The sequence below is a fragment of the Apostichopus japonicus genome, chromosome 8, assembly GCF_037975245.1.
Source record: "Apostichopus japonicus isolate 1M-3 chromosome 8, ASM3797524v1, whole genome shotgun sequence".
Lineage (NCBI taxonomy): Eukaryota > Metazoa > Echinodermata > Holothuroidea > Aspidochirotida > Stichopodidae > Apostichopus > Apostichopus japonicus.
The window spans coordinates 31,625,183-31,646,160 of NC_092568.1; the positions used below are offsets into that span (position 1 = coordinate 31,625,183).

Below are 20,978 nucleotides of genomic sequence, written 5' to 3' on the forward strand. Positions count from 1 at the left end.
CGTCAGTCAATTGAGTGGCAGGGGAAACGTTATAACTCTTACAGACTGAAACCCCTGATTAATATTTCCTATCTGAATTTTGTCCATGAGATTCCTATTCTAAGCTGTTTTGTACAGTACATAGAATCCTGAACTTAGTGAAATAGCGCCATGTATTTAATAGTTCATGCATTATACCATGGAGCTATATAGCTCCATGATTATACCACCGTAAATGTTTGGGTGAACAGCTATAGAGCCAAATAGCTAAACAGCCATATCTTTGAGAAATGGAACTATGTAAGGAAGTATTATACCGCAGAACCCCATTGGTGGCAGATTTTCTGTTGTTTATTTTGCTTGACTTGTGTTCTGCTTTTATTACGATTATTCTCTCTTTTGTTTGGCCAAGAGGGGGGGGGGGGGCATGGGGGGCATGGGGGGTTGGCGGGTGAGTTAGAAGCGGGCAAAGAGCGGGAAGGAGAGAAAGACAATGAAATGTAGGTACTTTGGAATGGGTGCAGTAGGTGTTAGGCACATCGCAGGTTAACTTGAAAAGCCCTAGTTCATGAAGTGCACGTTACGATTGGCTCTGTTTAGTTCTCGACCTTACAGAGAAAGCATTTGTTTAGGACCTAACTATATAAATGCATGAACAAGACTGTGGGAGTGCGTGGGGTGGTGCCGGAGAGGTTTCAAATAACGAACCAAGCCAACTACTCTTTTTGCCTCTTGCATCATCAAGGTTGATCCTTTACTGTATTTGAAGATAAATTTGAACTTGCTTGAGTTTTTGGTCAGTCACCGTATTGCCTCAAATGTGCTTTAAATTCAAATAATGGTTATTGATACTTAACATTCAGCCAGATGATCTTACTACGACCTGAAAGCATTTTCCATCACTGGCGGATATTAAATCATACAGTGTAACAGTTCTTATATAATCAGAGCCTTTGTACGCTTGAAACTCTAAGCAATCGTTTAGCTTGCTAAACATTGGTATTATTAGTTACTAAAATCAATAAATGGCAAATTGAAAACTTTTTTTTCACAACTTAGAGTTTCAAATTTAGCGAGCTAATATTTGATTGACATCACAAATAAGTTTCTCTTTTTGTAGTACTTACGCGGGATCAAATCTGATGTTCAGAGCTACCCAGTGACGAAACTGCGCTATGATTTACTGCAGCTGTACCATTCAGTACTATCCAAAGGGACACGTAATCGTAGGCGAATTACGAAACAGATTAACCGTTTAAGAGTTTCGAGCGAAGTATGTGGTGACAAATTGGATTCTGCTTGGGCCCTCGCCTGCGAGAAAGCATGGCTTGACTGCGGGGAACCTCAAGGAGAAAGGAAGTCATCCGTACAGAAATCAGACATTGGCTTTGACAAAGATGGAATTTTGCCATCGAGGAAAAGCATTACAAGTATAAGATTTACATTACCACTACCAAAGACCCATTAGAGCGTTTGTTTGTTTGTTTTTTCTTTTCTTTTCTTTTATTTAAAGGCGATCGGTACTAAGACCCTTTCATTCGAAAGAGGCTGAGACAAAGGTTGAAAAAAAAAGAGGCAAACAGTTTGCAATTTCATGACGCTTCTCTGTTGATGATTTATATTAATATTTTTTGAAGAACGAACAACGGTTTGTTACTCATTTTAGTTGTTGAAAATATAAATTTATAATTCATTGCAAACTATCAAGTAGCACGTACAGGCTGTAATATAAAAATTGTATATTTCATGTATTTATCATATTTCAGTTGAGATTTTACTGGTGTCAGTAGCTTGCCGAAGATGATCAAATTAATGATTTTTTTTATGTGCTGTTTGTTCACCCCTCGTTACCAGGGTTATCGGCACTTTGAGGAATATAATTAAGGCAAGAAGTTTCAACTGATATTTTTTTAGCAATTCTTGGATTTCTCTTGTTCTTAACCTCATGATAAAGAACAAGTACGGTATACGATTAAATAAAAACATGACCTACATGTATTGTGGGGTGATATCAATCCACTGACTGTTATTGATTATGTATTACTTGTCGCCAGGCACTCATCATTAACACTCTCATACAATTACACGCGCCGGGACAGGCGCGTAGCCAAGGGGGGGGGGGGGGCGAAGGGGAAGCCGCCCCCCCCCCTTGAGCATATTTTTAAAATTTGTTTTAATGTTTTTATGATATCGCTAGTAATTTCAAAAGAGAAAATGCTAAGATGCAACTTACAAGGCCTGGGAAGTTTAGCGCCAATCATAGTGGCGCTACGCTTAGATAGTTTGCAATGCCGTATCTACGGCTCTGATCGTTTGCCTACATTTTCGCCCTCCCTTTACAAATTCCTGGCTACGCGCCTGCGCCGGGAAGATCAATGTTGTTGTTTTATAGACAAGTCACCCGAGATTGACTTAATTACTGGATAGCTGATGGTTTGGGCTGTCGTATTCAGATTTACTCACTAATATGACCAATGAGATATTGAGCATGTATAGAGTAGAGAGCTAGTGATTTAATGTTTAGCGTAAATACCGCAGTACTCACCAATTCATCTGCCATCTCTCGATGCGGTATCTTACTATTTCACCCAGCCAAGGGCGTAGGAACCGGGGGGGCTGGGGGGCGCCAGCCCCCCCAGTGAAAAATGTGGAGGGGCGGAAGTATCATTCCGCCCCCCCCCCCCCCCCCGCTTCGCAAGTCAGAAAACCCCTTTTTCATTTCCAAATGAGAAAAAAAATCTCATTTGGAGCACCAAATTGCATCTAAGGCCAGGTGAAAATACAAAATTAAGTTTACAAAATGGAATGGGTGTTGGAGTGTGCTATATTGCACCAAATTGCATCTGAGACCACCTGGAAATGCAAAAAATTCCAAAGGGGGAGGGGGAGACCCCCTCCCCTTAGACCCCTCCCCCAGGCCGGCCATCATTCTTCAGCCCCCCCCCCACTCAAAAGTACCTTCCTACGCCACTGCACCCAGCAATTTATAAAACGCCATATTCAATGCTCCTGAAATTTTAGACTATGTGTATAGTTTATTTCATCCCTTTTTAGTATATAAAGTTAACAAAAATAATGCCGAAAATATGCTATAAGAAGGAAATCAGTAAGTCTTTTTCGATAATATTATCCGACGACAATGATGATGATGTACTCTAATCGCGGTATGGTACCTTTTAGTCAGGTGACTATCACGAGTCGTCACTTTCAAACAGAATATATAATGCGCATGACCAATTCTGGGGTATACCAGCTTTGATTGTTTCACACAAAAATTGATTGGTGATCCTAATGAAAGGGCTTGGCTATACAAAAGGAAGGGACACGCCCCAACAATGAATAGTTGTCAAAAGGTCTTGTTATACCTTTTATTTATACTCAGTCGGTATAAGGGCGTCAGATTTTTAATCTGAGGGTTCGCGGGTCCGAGTACCACATCGGTCGCACTAAGTTTTCTTGTCCGATTAACTGCCAGTCCCGTATAGAGAGCCCTCATCATGGGTCGCGGGACCATTAACCGTCGTGTACAACATGTTCTTGTCTACTGGTTTTGGAAATACAGTAGATGATTCTTTTTTTTTTTAAACGGGCTCGTACGTGTTACCCTGGGCCCGTTGAAACCGTGTCTGGTGTAGTGGGTCTGAAATTAATTTTAAACGTAAAATGGTGCGTTTCGAATTTCTGAGGCATATTTAGACTTTAGGTCTATTCAGTTTAATTAGGCGTAAAGGCAAGTTAAAAATCCGTCTGCTCAGCTCCCCCACCCCCCCCCCCCTGACGTTTCGATCCTACATTTCTTTACCCAGTTCAAAGGATCGCTGCAAACACAACTTTAATTTTGATGTCAACCTTGAAATATCATATCAGGCATTCCATTAGTTTCTAATTTGTTATAGATATATGGGGGCCTAGACCCCCGACTCCCACACCTCCCTGGCAACAACAGGCTACCGTACTGCCTGTCGGCTTGCTAACTGTAATAGCCTAGAGATATCTGGGGCCTAGGCCCCACTCCCACCCCTTCCCCCCCCCCCCCCCGCTCTTCTGTGGCAACACCACTTATTAACATTAACAGTCTGGCCTGGACAGAGGAATCCATGTCATCATCAAATTCACCCGAATTAGTTAAGGAGCATTCTAAATATTTAGAACTCTCAAAAAGATGAATATCTTGAAAACTAGATGAGATATAGAAACATTACTTTGCATCAAATCTTCCTCTCTCTCTCTCTCTTTTTTTTTTTGTCTTTTTATCTTTTTGTTTGTACAATGAAATGTAAAAACAGGGATAGAAGTTTTGCCTAAAGATATCCTGAAGTGTGTGATAACATACGAACTGCAACATATAGTGCTATTAAAACATATGTTAAATGCTCAAACGCACAATCTGTCATAAAATATGCTGTGGAACAGCAGTTATTATTTTCATGCAAGGATTGAAAAACTGCAGAAAAACAGAGAAAAGAAATAAAGATGCAAGAAATGAGGAATAAAAAAAAACTAATGTTCCCTGAGAATAAAAAAAATATAAGTGTTCCCATACCGGGAATCGAACCCGGGCCACGGCGGTGAAAGCGCCGGATCCTAACCACTAGACCATATGGGAGAGCTGAGAATGTTAGGATCAAATATAGTATATATTGCAACTGCCTTACAACGTCCATTGCAAACATCAAAATACAGTCATCGAAGTTGAGGGTGACGGTGTCACAAAATGTTAGCACCAATCAAAATAGATCTTAGAGAAGGTTTGGGGCCAATCGCTGCCAAGCACCCCTATTCAAGATGTCTGCGCCCATAGATGAAAACATAGTGCAAAGCGTAGACGAGAAGAATGGCGACTTCCAGCCCGACTTCAAGCGTGTATAGTTAAGTTGAAGGAGCATAGAAATAGAGAAATGGCGAGCGGTCGATTCGAGCGCTTTAGAAGTGATGAAGAAGTCCGAATTTCGATATAGCCTACCTAGTAGTAGGCATAGTAACTAGTTCTACTACTAATACATACTCGGCGTAACTTTATGTTAGGAATGTAACTGTTAGCCTTACTGTACTTAGGCCTGCAAACTGTACTGCCAGTGTCATGCACGGCCATTCACTCTGGTATTTTAATAATTATTACTACCCTGGGGCCTAGGAGTAATACTTAGTTTTGTATGGTGGATCCAAGGGGGAGGGGGTGGTCGTGCTTACCCAATGGCGATTCACAATATGTCCAATGCCCCATTGTTTGTCCTGTGTACATTGTATAACAATGTGCAGCGTATTGTCTGCAACTTTGAAAAATATTACCAAGTACTCACTCCACATGTTATTCAGCACTTAGGCAACATGTATATCATGGACTTTTGTTGGATGAAATTGGAAGCCCTTCTAGTTTGTAATGACCTTGTAAACTGCAGTGATTGAGATCCTTGTTTGGACAAGGTGTTGAGCTATTCTTATGAAATTGTGACAGGTGATCAGCATGAGATCCAAGAGAATATCATGTCATTCAAAAGCATTTGGTCAAATTATCAAGAACATGCATTCCATCATCAGTTCTGATGCAGTTGGCCATTTCAAAATCATAGCTAAAGGTGTACAGTATGACACTACAATTGCAAACAGAATTTACTTAAGGGTGACCAAGATCATTAATAATGAAGTAGTCAAGATTTGTCAGTCCAATGACTATCCAGTCTGGCCTTAATCTTTCAACAGATGGTTTACTGACAACACACCCTGGCAGTAGATTTCAATGATTGTTAACAGGCTGATACAAAAGGATAGTACTGGCATTAGAAGCACAACCAAAAACATTGCAAAGGAAAGTAAAGCTGCACTCATAGACACACAAACTATTTTGCATGGTTCCATGACTGGTCTATGGAAGTTGCCATCATGATAAATAACGGTATGTCCTTGTATGAATGAAGACTTTAGAGCAAAATGTTGTTATTCCATATTTAATGGAGTGGCACCTGGTTAATGGAGAGCAAGCACATTGTAAAATACTGAGTGTAAGTCTGAGCAACTGCATATTCGAAAGACTCCCATATTCGAATGTAACTCTTAGCTCAAACCAGCTATGCCACTTGAACTATTGTGACTCAGCATCTTCACTCTGTCAATCCATCTAGCTGTTATCCATCTGTTATTCATCTTTCTACAGTACCTTTTTGAAGTAACTACTGAATGGGCAGTGTGAAAACCCCTCATAGCACTGCAACTGTACAGTATGACAGCCTTTGGCTTAGCCATCCTTTACCAACTTTAAACCTGCAGTCCTGTATTTGAGGCAAGTGGGATTGCTTGACAAAAGATTGAACTATTAAGTTTATGTAGACAGCTCAAAATTGGCAAATTACAATTAGCTTCCTACTTGTATTAACATGTAATAGATAACCATCAAGGTGGTAACTTGTAAGTTTGTTCACCATACATGTATCTGTGCTAGGAGCCTAGGATGTCATCATTTACAGTTTGTATTAAGGAATTCTATATAATTACGTCTTTTTCTTTCAGCTTGACACATGATGTGGAAGAGTACTTATTCATGAATAAAGTAGAGCTTGGTTTACATGAAACCTGCAGCATTTCATACAACATGCCAGTTTTAGGGTTTGCAAATCACTCAATCTTTTGGTATACTGTGTATGACCAGTTTACAGTGGTAACTTATCAGTAGTATTAAAAAAGCTATAAAAATTTTGGGTTAAAATTTCACAACTTGAGTGGTTTTAATGGATTAGCTGTATTACATTTATCTTGGTTGTTTAAGTGCCCTGGAAACTCTTTTTGTGATGGATTTTTAATGCAATTTCCTCTGCAAGGTCAAAATTGCAACCACAAGCATTCCTCTGGCAACTAGCAATGTTCATTCTCTCAGTTTAGTCACTGGGTCGGTGTTCGTTCAATCATCTGTTGGCAGTAGCGTAGCCAGGATTTTTTCAGTTTGGGGGGCGCTGGGGGGGCTTGACCATTCCCTGGGAGGGTGTCTTGTTACTATCTAAGTGGGCGCCACCATTGGTTGGCGCGCAGCGTACAACATTTGTTTAGCTAAAAAGGCCTCCTAGATCGTTGGAAATGACACTTCCCAGGCCTTTTAAGCTGTTCTAAAGTTTTCTCAACATCCTTTATTTGGAGATCCCATGTCTTGATATGGTCATCAAATAGTTTAGTGAAATAGAAAGAAAAAACAGTCTGGTAAGTTACTTTGAAATACCATGACATATCTTTTGTGAGTTTAACACCGACATTGACATTTTTCGATAAATCTGCAAATTTCGCGTGGAAAATAAGGAAAGATTGACTGGGCTTTCATGCAAGTAACATACTGAAATGACCAAACTATATGTAAAACTGACATCAAAGATTGCATCTGATGATCTGAAATATTATTAGGGTGATAGACTGATTGGCTGGTAGTTCTCAGGGATAGTATTTGTCTTGCAAATTTTTTTTTTAGCGGTTTTAAGAGCATCAGGGCACGTCCCAGAAGATGGTGGTGTCTATAACACATCTGTTACACCTCATTCGAAACTAGGTCAGATTACCGGCATCCATGTTATAAACCCGAATTAATTAAGGAGCATTTAGAACTCTCAAAAAGATGAATATCTTGAAAACTAGATGAGATATAGAAACAGTAGCGTGACTTCTATGGGCTCGGACCGTCCTGAGCCGGGGGCCCCTACCAAAGGGGACCCTCTGCTATACTGATGCACAGAAAAAGGGTACCTCTTTGGATAGGGAGAGCCCGTTTTACTGGGAAAGAAAAACTATTGCAAGACTGAACAAGACAATACCTATTTTCACGTGATACGGAATACGGACATCATGATCCTCATGGCTCATTGGGTATACCCAAATTAATGTATGTATCGAGCTAATTGTGTCATTTATTATGATCGGAAACAAAGTATAATTTAAAACCCAATTCCAGCCAATGTTGTACTGAGTTCAACATCGGGACATATGAGTTTTTTGCAAAAACTCTACCAACAACCCAACACCCCACAGACTTGATTTATTACTGTATTTGTACAGTAGTCTCCATTATACTCCATACTGTAGGGGGAACCCCCCACCCCCCCCCCCCCCACTGGAAAATTATGGAAAATTGAAAAAAAGTTAAACATTTGACATTTCAATGTTTTCACCCAACCAACAGTTCTCGATCTAGTTATGTTCTTCGCATACGGACCCTCATGCATTACTGAAATTATTGAACTTAGTCAAAATCCTAAGACATGATATCTCAAAATATCCGATGTGTAAATGCAACTTGAAACGCCCGGGAAGTGTCTTTTCCGAAGATCTAGGACTATATTTTGGTCCAAAAAATCGTGGAACGTGATGGTGGCGCTCAGTTTAGATAGTACAAAGTAGTGTGTTACACCTATATGGCCTACTGATCCCCCCCCCCCCCCTCGTGAGCATGCGACCGCCCTTGCTTGGACCTCCTCATAGGGGGCCCCTTTGCGCAAGGAGCCCCCAGGCTCATCGTTACGCCACTGTATAGAAACATTACTTTGCTTCAAATCTTCCTCTATTTTTTTTTCCATTTTTCAATTGTTTGTACATTGAAATGTTAAAGTACATGGATAAAAGTTTTGCCTAAAGATATCCTGAAGTGTGTGATAACATAAGAACTGCAACATATAGTGCTATTAAAACATATGTTAAAAGCGCAAACGCACAATCTGTCATAAAATATGCTGTGGAACAGCAGTTATTTGGAAATGTTCAAGCAAGGATTGAAAAACTGCAGAAAAACAGAGAGAAGAAATAAAGATAAAGAAATGAGGAATAAAAAGAAAAGATAATTGTTCCCATACCGGGAATCGAACCCGGGCCACGGCGGTGAAAGCGCCGGATCCTAACCACTAGACCATATGGGAGAACTGATATAGTAGGGATCAAGTAAAATACTTAAATCCAATTTAGTTAATTGTTAAAAACAATTTTATTGGCTTTGAAAAATGACAGGTTATGTATCTTAAATTAATGCAAACAAAGAGGTATAGATGGCTCTGAATGTAGGTAGAACAAAGAAACTCTAAATGTAAGCAGAACCGTATATGCCGTATATCGAGAGAGTGGCCAACTGGTGATTTGTGACGTCACACGTAAATTATGGGCATCTATATAGATCCACTAACTTACTACTAGCCTACTACTATATAGATCCAGATGTCGTTACCAGTTGCGCAAAACACGAAAAACACCACACACGAACACAACAGCATAGCAGCTGTGCTCGTTGCGAATAAACGAAGCGACTCAGATTTTGGCAGGCATACGATGAACGAAATGCTTAACAGGTAAGTAATTATAGTATACACTACGTAAGGTAATGACATTTATGTTTATCTTCACACCTCAAATTCATAGAAAACTAGCTGTAAACCTGTCATTTCACTTGTTGATTTTAGGCCTCATCCAAACGATATACAGACGCACAAATACAGCATTAGGCCTACAGTACTAGGCTACTACTAATCCTACAATTTAGTAGAGTTGGACTACTCATAATATTATGACAATCTATCCTTCACTGACTTTTCCAGGTATGCTAATAGTAGTTGTACCAGAGGTCATTGTCTTAAACTCCAGAAATTGCAAAGTTGGATTAATATTTGGCATAACTATTTTTCTAATAGGGTTGTGAATGAGTGGAATGGTTTGCTGAGAAAGTTGAACAAGTTTGCAAGTCGTGTGAATGGGTTAAAGAATGCTTTGGAGTTTGGACAAGCACTTGTAATCAGCTATGACTTTTTCGTGTCTTTGGTTCTTTTCCCTCTCCCACAGGGTCCTTGATGGGGACTTGATTGTCTCTCCTGCTCCTTTTTTCTACTAAACTTAACTATATACTTTAGGGTAGGAGTTAGCAATATTTAGTTGGGAGCCCATGGACTAATTTAAGACAGATATTGTGGTGTAGATTTCTCAGGAATGTAGTATTGCTCACTAGGTAGGTGTAATAGATTTAATGGGTCTGTTGAAAAAAAAAAACAGCGGCAACTGGATACTGGTGTATGTTATAACTTTACTAACTTAAAGGTATTTTCCATTAACATGTATACCATATGTTCATCTGTTTAATAAGGCCACAGGGATTACAGTGACACAGAGTTCAGAATCTGACCCATTGTCAGTCAGTTACTCAGTAATTTACATTTAACCCATATATGTTTAGTCATCCATATATAGAAAAATCATGGTCATATACACATTGGCATACAGTTGGTTGCTACAGTAATTCTAATACTATATACCTAGCCCAAGCCCACTACTAAAACTAAAGATGTTTCACTTTGCCTCCAGTGTTATGGATGTGAGACTTAATTATCAAGTAGTACTATTGTACAACTATACTTTTATTAAGTCTGCACCAACAGAAACACTAGTACAGTACTAAAAGCCTGCAGTTTGCCTACTGGGCTGTTGACTATCATTTAGTTTTTTAATATGCTGACACCAAATGGCCATAATGATAATTATTAAATTATTAATTATTCTTCATACTGCCATTACTGGCCTAACCTAAACAGTGATGCATTAAAATGCAACAAGTCTTTAAGCTTTTCATTTCAGAATCATTTCAGCCTGTCCTATTTCGAACATGTGATTGGCAGGTGTCCGATTTAAATAGCTTATCAAAAAGGAGCTGTGCTGTTTAAAGCAAGAACATTCCACACATGCATGTAGCAAACACCCATGTGACAAGATCTTGAAAATATATTTTGTTTCAGCAAGTAATTAATGTTTTGGCTAGGCTGTATTGCAAAGATCTACAATAGGAATAAATGATGCTCAGTGAAACTTTTCAATCAAGTGATGCACTTGTCATTTAGCCTCTGAAGAAGATCCTGCTAGGATCAAAAACGTCAGGCCAACTTACTTTTACACAAGTGATACACTTACTAGAATGTTGAGCATAAGGCATTTTTGACCAGCTGAAGACATCTTCTCGCCAGTGGTGAGCTGCCGAGCATATTAGTTGAGCCTCCCACTATACCAAACATACTGTATTATACGAAAAATATAGTTTAACAAGTTTACTTTCTGTAATATACTGTACCAACATTAAGAAATTTATGATAGTTGTACAGAGTAAAGACCATATACAGTGTTGATATCTGCAGTGGACAGAAAAATAAAGAGAGGGGACAGAGTTCTTTCCTCTGATAATACGTGATGGGACATTGTACTGTTTGAATGTACACATCACAAATTCACATTTGACCTTACTTGACCTTACTATAACTTATGTTACCTTAGTAACACTTAGTTGGCTGTTGACAAAAAAATTATATGATCTGTGGTATAAAATGTAGTATAATATTATCTGTAGTGGAAAATTTCACATATGTTATATGTTGCATTATGACAGTATTCTTATATGCTAGCTATTAACATACATTGTTAGTTTACTTTCTTAATTAGTTTTCTCGTTGCCATACTCTTGTTTCCCAGTTGGCCACCTGACCTTTGATTTTGGATTTCTCTTTTCACTTCAGCCCTTAATTTATTGCAAAATATATGGAGGCGCACATTGAGAAACCGTGATAGGAGCTTTCCTTGGATGTTGTGACAATCTGGGAATTGAAATTCAGCAGTTGTCAAACCCACAACAGAGGTATCTGTTTCTTGGTGTGTTTACCATGGAAAGAAGGTCGTCACTACTGAACTTTCTGAACATCTTTTCAGCTGCCCAAAGGTACTGGAATGCAAGTTCTGTTAGGTGAACTAAACAACCCTCTTTGTACTCTTTTAGAATGGTCAGCTTAGCTGGAACCGGCAATGATGGTGAAGTGGATTTGACTTTAGCCTGGACAATGTAGCCTGGACATTTCTTTGTAGCTGTGTGATGGAGTACCCAACAAGGTAGTAGAGGCTATTCATCTCATCAGCAGACAATTGAAGTGTGGATCCTTCTTGATTCAAGATCACATCAGGGATGTCAGAATCATTCTCAATAGATGGAGTGGTGTCAGCATTGAACTCTGCAAGGAATTCATTATCATCCTCTTGATAGCTCCCAGCTTGGAGAGACTTGAGAAACTGAGCTATGGTGATTATGCGTAATGCATATCTGATTTCAAGTGGTGAGGGAACTGGATTCTTCATCCGCACACTACTACATAAATTCTCCAGGCAGTCTTGTGTGAAGCCTGAGGTAAGAAGAAATTTGTGATCATGAATGTCAAGGATTGATTGTGTTGACAGAGTCACTCCTGTCTGGACTGGCTTCAGATGTGAAACTTGATGCTACAGATGTGAAACTTGGGATTATAGTAATTTGAAGCACGGGGATCCTCAATATGGACATTAAATCAATGAAGCTGAATTTTGGCACATTGATAAAGCATATAACAAAGAACTTTTATCTTTCTCTAAATGGAAATACTTCTTTCTGAAGTTGGAGAAAAATGTTGCAAATTTTCACAAATTTTTGCTGAAACGGCTGATATTTGTTATGTGCAATCTGCCTTTGGCATAGGTAACAATATTTTATGTCTGAAATTGCAGATATTGTGGAAGTCATGAGACCACTCTTCTAGTTAAGCTAATTTTGAGGAAAATTTACGGTCTCAATTTTTTTTTTTTTAAATGGCAGAAAATGAGATAGCCTGGGCCCTACTTTGAGTGTACTCTATATTCATAAACAAAAGCATGTTTGAGATTTAATTTGCATAGGATCCTTGGTCAGTGCCAGTTGTACAGGAAAAGTGCCAAAAGAAGGTCAAGCAGGTTGTACGTTTTACAAACAGCGCCCTCAAACTTAAGAAATCTCACTTCTGGCCCTAATTGGGGGTCCAATTTGGGCCTGTGGGTTTCAATTTCAATATTTCTTTAAACACAATATTCCAGGAGTGTATTAACATTATCACGCATTTCATAAGTATGAAAATGCTTGCACAAGCCGATTTTGAGTAGTTCAGATAACAACAACTTCTTAGCTTTAGCATACAGGTGCTTAACAAATAAGAGGGTGGTACACTAGCATAAGGACTCCCAATAAAGTGCCTTTTCTGGGTCATATGCCCTACCATGTATGAGAACAGCGCCCTCGAAAATCACAATTTTACTAATATTTTGGGCTATTTTTGGCATTTCAAGGTCAGAGTTGGTCATAATTAAAAGGGTTTTTCTTGGTTTTCAATACAAAACTAGTAAGACATGTATAGTTATGATGCAAAGAATAAGTTAAAACATCTTTTTGACAATTTATTAATGCTCCGATGAGCAGCTTAAAAGTATATGTACAAATATGTACAAAATCGTGTGCTCTTTCTGCTGAGTGCATTTAACTGATCAGGGTTATACCCTTTAACAAAGGCAAGTTCTTGCATTTTTTTACATTTGCCTATTACCTTCTTTTCTCTCCTTACCTTCCGAAGTGCCTCCTGTGTTGGGTTATTTAAGGTCCTTTTTGGCATACCTCAGTTGCACTAAATGTATTGCAGCTGATAATGGATTAGCATCCATTTCTTTTTTTCTCATCACCTTTGGTAGTGCTAGCATTATTGCCACATTCAGAAGTCTTCTCAGTTTTATGCACTGAAATGTAAACAGAAATCTTAGTTTTGACTCTTTATAGAAGAATATATCAAGCCACTGTACTGTATTTGTGTATTGTTAACAGGAATAAAAAAGTGATGTGCAATGATTAATTGTTTGTATTATATTTCTACAATATCAAAGATATTAACGATACTCAGATGATGTGAAGAGTATTTTCCACACATGAACCTTATATTGAAGGGAAAAAATGCAAAATTTTAGGAATCTAACCAAGCACCCATCAAGGGGAGTTTGTTTGTACAATTATTGGAAACTGTGACCTGATGTGACAGATTAATGTGAAAGATAGGGCAGTAGATTACCTTGTAAATGAGCATTGTCATTTGTTTTATTGTTTCTAATGTTTGCAAATTTAAAGTTGCATTCTGCCATTTGTAAGATTTCTGTCTCATTATTGGAGAATAAAATACTTCTCCTTAAATATACTGCATCAGTTGTTGTCACTTGATCATTGCTAGTAGCAGTAGTGTGTGAGCTAAACAGCCTAATGATGTGTATACAGTAATACAAACATGCAAATTGCCAGATTTTTTAACTGTTGCCTATATATGTACAGTAACTTTAAGTTACTTTTAAGAAAATCGTCACAATATTATTATCCAATCAGGATTTGATGCTATCCTTGAGTCCATTATTCAGATGATGAGGCAAGTTCCTCCTTCAATTTCCTTGATTAAACTTAAAACCTTACATCTTAACCAACTGCCACTGAGTGTCCATTTGAAAGCCTCAGACCAGGGAGTTGTTATGGAACTCCCTGCTCAGACACACAACTACATTGATTAAAACACAGACTTAAATGCTGTGGTTGCAGGAACTAGATTTAACTTCAAGAGTCACTAAACGGGTTCATCTTTATCACAGTCTGCATACAGTGCATATTATTGATGTAAATAGCAGTGTAATATGTAAATTACTCTCAGGAATATCAGCTCAATCCAATCATGATTTGATGCTATCCTTGAGTCCATTATTCAGATGATGAGGCAAGATTCTCTTCCACTTTCCATGATGAAGGTAAAACTTTATATCTTAACCAACTGCCACTGAAAGTCCATTTGAAAGTCTCAGACCCACAAGTGCATTGATTAAAACACAGACTTTAATGCTGTGATTGCATAAGCGTACGGGACCATTTCAGTTTGGGGGGCAGAACGTTTTGTGCCCGAAAGTTCCCGTGACACTATCTAAGCGGAGCGCCACCATCGGTTGGCGCGTAGCGTACAAGAAAATTTTTGGCACGCAATGCCTCTCAGATTGTCGGAAACGGCACTTCTGAGGCCTTGCAAGTTGCATCTAATCATTCTTTATTTTATAATCTCACGTTTTAGAAATTTACACTTCCCCAAAAATTTGGTAAATTAGAAGCAGAAAAAATGGTAACAGCACTTTGAAGGGGAAAAATTGGACAGTATATTTTTTAAGCTCCCATTTAGTTTCCTTATATATTTTTTTAACACAGTACTCAGCTACCTCAAGAAAAAACATATATTGTTCAACGACACGTAGGCGGGATAATGTCGCTGTGTCGGGTGAGACTGCAATTTGTCTCACAAAAAAAGTATAAAATATTACAAAGAATATGATAAACCTGTACTTCTAGGCTTGTAGGCACTCCCCCCCCCCCCCCCACACACACACAAGAAAACGTTTCTTATATACACTCATGTTGAGAATGTCCAGGTCAAGGGCGGCGGAAGCACTTTTAATCTGGGGGGGGGGGGCACCGACATCAATGGGCACTTTGCAGAAATTCGATTGGACTGATGCAGCCTTATATTTAGTACCCTTTATAACTCTTATTGTATTATCTTATTTGTGTATACACATCACTCCATCAAGCCCCCCCCCCCCACCCCGTATATGCATACTAGCACTGCAATATCCAATGTGCAAATTGGGAAACAAGGAACAAGTTTTCTTTTGAGACAAAATGAGGTGAAATCATGCTAGTTGCTAATGTAGGAATCTTCCGAATTAGAGTTTTTTCTTGTTAATATCTTAACAAATTTTTTCCATTCGAAATAGCTTTGAGTTTGACCCACAGAAATTCATTAAAAGTCACGGGCTTAGCCAGGATTTGCAAAGTTGTATGCACGACTATCTGAGTGGAGCGCCACCATCAGTTGGCGCGGAGCGTACTAGAAATTTTTTGGTTTTACAAACCCCTCAGATGGCCGGAAACGGCCCTTCCCGAGTGTTCATTCTGGTTCCCTGGCCTCTTGCTAACTTGAGGCACCTCAATTTTTATGTAGAAAAAAGGCACATTTTTAACCTGAGAAAAAGGTGGGTGGCACGTGCCCCCTGTGCCCCCCCCCGGTTCCGCCGCCCTTGGTCCAGGTATACAATTGACTAGTTAGAAAAAAATTGATCGTGCAAAAAGCGTGGTAGCCCAGATGAACTGCGCTTACGGTGGTGTTACACGGAAATATTCGGGCATCATGATGTTAAATAAAGAAAATCATGGAATTGTCGGGCAAGAATTTGAAAAAGATTCGGGCAAGCTACTGCATATATTTCCAGAGGACAAGAAATTCGGGCAAAAGTCCTGAAAAATTCGGGCAGCCTAAGAAAAAAATTATATATATATATATTCTTTTTTTCTCCTCTTAGGCTGCCCGAATTTTTCAGGACTTTTGCCCGAATTTCTTGTTCTCTGGAAATTTGGGGGGGCAGTCTGCCCCCCCTTCCCCCCGCCTCGTACGCCTATGTGTGATTACAGAAACTGGATTTCAGTCTAAGAGTCACTCCGCAGGTTCATCTTTATCACAGTCTGCTAACTGTGGCTTACTATGTGATAGGGAAGCATATGTGTGGTCTATGAGCATCATTTGCTTTCGCTATTCCATGTGAACCTCTTCAAGGACCGTGCTTCTTTCCTTTGGAGCTCTTCGCCTTTTGGGGGATAGGCCTGTGCTGGAAAATTTTTGGCATAGCCTCTTTTCTCAATTTCTTCTTCCCAGTAGCTGGATCAATTTTTAAATTGATCTTCTTCAAAGTGAGCCTAGAAACCACAAGCAAATGATGCAAATTGTTTGGCATAAGTTCATATAGGGGGTGGACATTTCCTACAAAGTTAACCAACTTACAATCTGGTACCCTGTAATATCATCTCAACAAAGAGATAAACTGTGAGCCAAAAGTGGATACAGACTTGCTTAAGGTGGTTGAGGCCAGTGAGGAACTTTCTGGAGAGCACATGTCACCTTTGATTTGTAAACAAAGTGCTGGCATTTTTCAGGGAGTTGTAATGTACTGTCTAAAGATAGTATTAAAAGAGTTATTTTAACTTTGTCTTGTCAATGTGGGTGTCAAATAGGGCAATGGGGGGTTACTAACACCACGGCAATGAGTTTCTGGGATAAGTGCATTAATAAAGTGTTAAAGGTGTATCATACTGCATTTTCACCATCACCCCCAACCCCCTACCTAAATAGGCATTTCATTGGAAATTCACAGAAATGTTTGCATTTTAATCAAATACCAGTTAACAATGAATGTTCAAAAGGGATCAAGTCTTGCTTTACAACAGTCCAATAATAGAAACCATGCACTGCCCAGGCTAAGGCCTGCGCAATATATTGAACATGTCATGTTTATTTCCAGTCATCTAATGGTGCTTATGAACACATTGGCTTTACAAGAGGTACTCAAAACCATCCATTGTTAGCTCAGCCGTGCCAACATGCTGTAATATTTGCAAAGTTTACCCATATGCACAACTTTGTAGTTTCTGATGAGGAACGTTTGCCTATTTGTGTAATAAAAATTTCTTTTCTGTTTAATAATACGTTATAACGGTTTATCATAATCAGGAAATAATACAAGAAAATTAACTGATACAGGCCTGAATAAAACCCCAAAGTATGAGAAATCTCTCCGTTTTGAATACAGATTACAGTGGCGGCGCCAAGGGGGGGGGGGGGGCTTGGGGGCTTTAGCCCCCCACTGAAGTAGTCAGCCCCCCATTAGCCCCCCCCCCCCAACTGAAAAAAAACCTCATTGAAACAATATAGCCTACCCAAATTTTGTCAGCCATAACGCAGTGCTACAATGGTCAATGGAAATTTTGATGAATTTTGTTCTCATACGGCAATGTGTGCGTTTCACAAACAGCGTGTATACAGACTAAAACAGGAGTTGTGTCAGAGAGCGCGATATAATAATTGAGCAAAGGAATTGGATCTTTCACAGCAGGTAATATTTTAGTGATACGAAAACTGTGAATTGGTATCTTCCATTCTAATTTGACTAAAGTTACTCACAAAAAAATGCATATTTTTGGAGAAATTTTCAGGTGACAAAAGCCTCGCTAAATGCCACCATTTTGCATGTAGGCCTTTCCAGGATTGGGAAAAATTTCAAAAGGGGAGGGGGTCACCCCCTCCCCTTATACCCCTCCCCCAGGACGGCGATCACTCAATCTTGTAAGCCACCCAAAAAATTGCCTCAGCCCCCCCCCCCCTTAGCCTCCCCAACTAAAAATTCCTGGCGCCGCCACTGACAGATTACGCGGTTTTATAGTGTAAAAGCCACGGAAACATATAAAGTTGGGTTGCCAAGTAGTAGTTTGGGTCTCGAAAAGTTTTAGAAAATTGAATTACCAATTTTGGTGGAAACGCTAGATTCCGCCAAATTTGAAAGCACCTACGGTGGCATACTCCTATTAGCGTCTTTATCAATCCGCCCCAAGTGTTCTCCTTTAGGAAAAGTGCCAATTAGGAGAAGGAGAACAACTTTTTTGCTACGTTATCAATCAGGATCTGTTTTTTTTTTTTTTTTTTTTTTGTGGCTTGGATGTTAAAAAACATGAATGGGGGCACATGTGGTGCAAAAATTTGGTCAATTTTAGACCAGTTTAGCCCCCCCAGGAGCAGCGTACGAAAATTGTTTACGACTGAGTAAAGAGGTGTGCTTACAAGTGACGAAAACTTCAGGCTCTCGTAGCAAAAAAAATCTGCATGGTCATGGTACAAAAGAATTGATGGTGCCATGAAAGGCCAACTTGTTAGCTAATAGCTATCCGGTGAGCGTATTTTTTTTCCTAGGAGGGTTAGGGGAAATTATCATATATAGGCGTATCTAAACCCTCGCGCATGCGTGTTACTCATAGACACGCGTTACTCATCGATCGCTGTACTACACATGTGTCGGCCTGGGTTTACGTGGGCAGTATGTACGCTGTACAAAGCAATAGATCTCCGCTGTACAGTTTTACACGTAATGCAGTTTGCTTTTTGGCCAAGGATTACCAAGTGAGAATTGAAGAAAATAAGTGAAAGAAATACAAATTAAAGCGCGATCAAATCGTCACTTCGTCACCCTCAATATCATCACATAATTATTTTTCACTTGTACAATTAAACAATGTTGCAAAGCAGATAAAGTACCGAATGACTGATAGTTCATAAAAGCAGGCTTAAGTTTATATTAGTACCATGTACATAATTTTAAAGTTTACCGTAACAGTAAAGTTTACCGTGAAGCTAGAATTACATGAAATGTAGGCTAGCAGATTAACATTAACCAAACCATTACCGTCGCGGACAATGATGACGACAGATGAAATCCGTACATTATGTCTAAAATCTGGGTGAGAGGATAACTTTATTCTATGCAACTGTATCGAGTAACTTTACCTCTAATCTAGGGTGAGATTCCAGCTGAAGATTGGCGCAAGGATTGTCAGTCGAACAGGTCTCCATTGTTGCACGAACGCATATATACATATACATGTGTGCAAAACGTGAATCGCGTCGCACACACTGTATGTACGACTACTACTACTAGCTATAAACTTTTAACGAGTAACACGCTTGCGCGAGGGTCTGGATACGCCTACATATGAAAATTGCCCCTAACCCTCCTAGGAAAAAAAAATTACGCATCCGGTGATGGGTAGCGTTTAGCTAGTGAAAACTTCTATCTAGACTTAAAGGCCACATTACGTTTGTGGTTTAGTGTGTAAGTCAATGGGGCTTCAATGGGCGTATATGCTACCCTACGCTATAGAACCCTAGAAAAGTGAGGAAAAAACTGCTAGATCTAGTGTAATTACTCTAACGCTGGTAACCTTGCTTTATTTTGCCTAGTCGTCATTGACATATATAATAATATATAACATATATGGAGCAGGCCAAGAGCAGCCAGAGCTGAAATAAGGTGATGACCTTCCTGCGGAGGAATCTCGGCGGATTAAAACACTTCCGAGTTACGAGTAGTGGAAGAAAATGATCGACTGATAGCCCTGCTTGCAGCCACCACCACAGGTATAAGTGTGCAACGTCCACAATTAAGAAAGATTCGTGTTTTGCTCAGTTCAGCTCAGACGAAAGCATAGGCCTATGTGGTAATTCTATGCACCCCTTCTTATTGCCAGGAGACAAATAACAATTTGTGATACCTTCGGTAAAGCTGCAAAAGAATGATTCTTTTCTTGCTTAAGTCTAAAAACCGCAATAGTATTATATGCTTCAATGAATTCTTTCTTAACACAACATTACAGGCAGAAGCAATTGTAATACAATGTCTGAAAGGATCGACGTCTTTAGCCTGACAAAAATGTGAATGGTTTCAAAGTCAAATTCTCTTGCGAACTTAACCATTTGCAGAAATCATTTTTTGTCGAAGTCCCTTAAGAAAATATTCGTTTTTAAGATCGCAGGAATCGCAGGGTTAGTCGTCATCAATACAAAGCTCACAGACAATTTGAGCCACACATAAATTTGAAATATGCGTGCCAATTTTGTGAATGGTTTCAAAGTCAAATTCTCTTGCGAACTTAACCATTTGCAGAAATCATTTTTTGTCGAAGTCCCTTAAAAAAAAATATTCGTTTTTAAGATCGCAGGAATCGCAGGGTTAGTCGTCATCAATACAAAGCTCACAGACAATTTGAGCCACACATAAACCTGAAATATGCGTGCCAATGTTGTGAATGGTTTCAAAGTCAAAAATAAATATTTATATGGCTCTTTGGGAACGTCTTCAGTGACCCCACTCCCCCCGAGGCCTCGTTACCTTCTTCCGAATGGTGATTCTCCACTGTGTCCGTTTCCATTGCACCAGTCTCATTCCTTCCTTCACCTTTTTCTTTCTTATCATGTTCGATTTGTCAAGATACATGCTTAATGTGACATTTATGACCGCATTTTACAGAACACATACATATCCCACAATAATATTCATCGCACGAATGTTTCCTTATTTTCCCATTTTTTGCCTTACATCGTTACTGTGTTTGCATTATGTCTCATTAAAATGGTTATCGTAGCAAACCTGATTTTTAAATTCCCTATTACAGATTCTGTAATTGATCCAACCCTACATTTTGGTTGGATCTTACAAGTTACCCCCGTAACACAGTTTACACGTGTTTCGGCAATCATGACGATCACGTTTGTCGCAAACGGCACTGTGTTTCGCGC

General features: G+C 39.3%; 1 protein-coding gene, 1 long non-coding RNA gene and 2 other non-coding genes across 6 annotated transcripts in view; 2 read left to right on the forward strand and 2 right to left on the reverse strand.

The window, feature by feature from the left end:
* LOC139971587 (adenylate cyclase type 10-like) overlaps positions 1 to 1,994 on the forward strand; it is a 39,154-nt gene extending 37,160 nt beyond the window's left edge. For all 3 annotated transcript variants that reach the window (XM_071978208.1, XM_071978206.1, XM_071978207.1), the window contains one exon: positions 1,100 to 1,994. In XM_071978208.1, the coding sequence (XP_071834309.1) occupies positions 1,100 to 1,447 (348 nt within the window). In that variant the 3' untranslated portion in view covers positions 1,448 to 1,994. The remainder of the gene's footprint in view (positions 1 to 1,099) is intronic.
* Positions 1,995 to 4,513: 2,519 nt separating this feature from the next.
* On the reverse strand, positions 4,514 to 4,585 carry Trnae-uuc (transfer RNA glutamic acid (anticodon UUC)). Its single transcript has one exon. It is a non-coding gene; the product is annotated as a tRNA-Glu (tRNA).
* A 26-nt stretch (positions 4,586 to 4,611) lies between these two features.
* Positions 4,612 to 13,976, forward strand: LOC139971589 (uncharacterized). Its single transcript, XR_011794429.1, has 2 exons — positions 4,612 to 9,284; positions 11,484 to 13,976. It is a non-coding gene; the product is annotated as an uncharacterized lncRNA (long non-coding RNA).
* Positions 8,790 to 8,861, reverse strand: Trnae-uuc (transfer RNA glutamic acid (anticodon UUC)). The gene has a single exon. It is a non-coding gene; the product is annotated as a tRNA-Glu (tRNA).
* Positions 13,977 to 20,978: the final 7,002 nt, after the last annotated feature.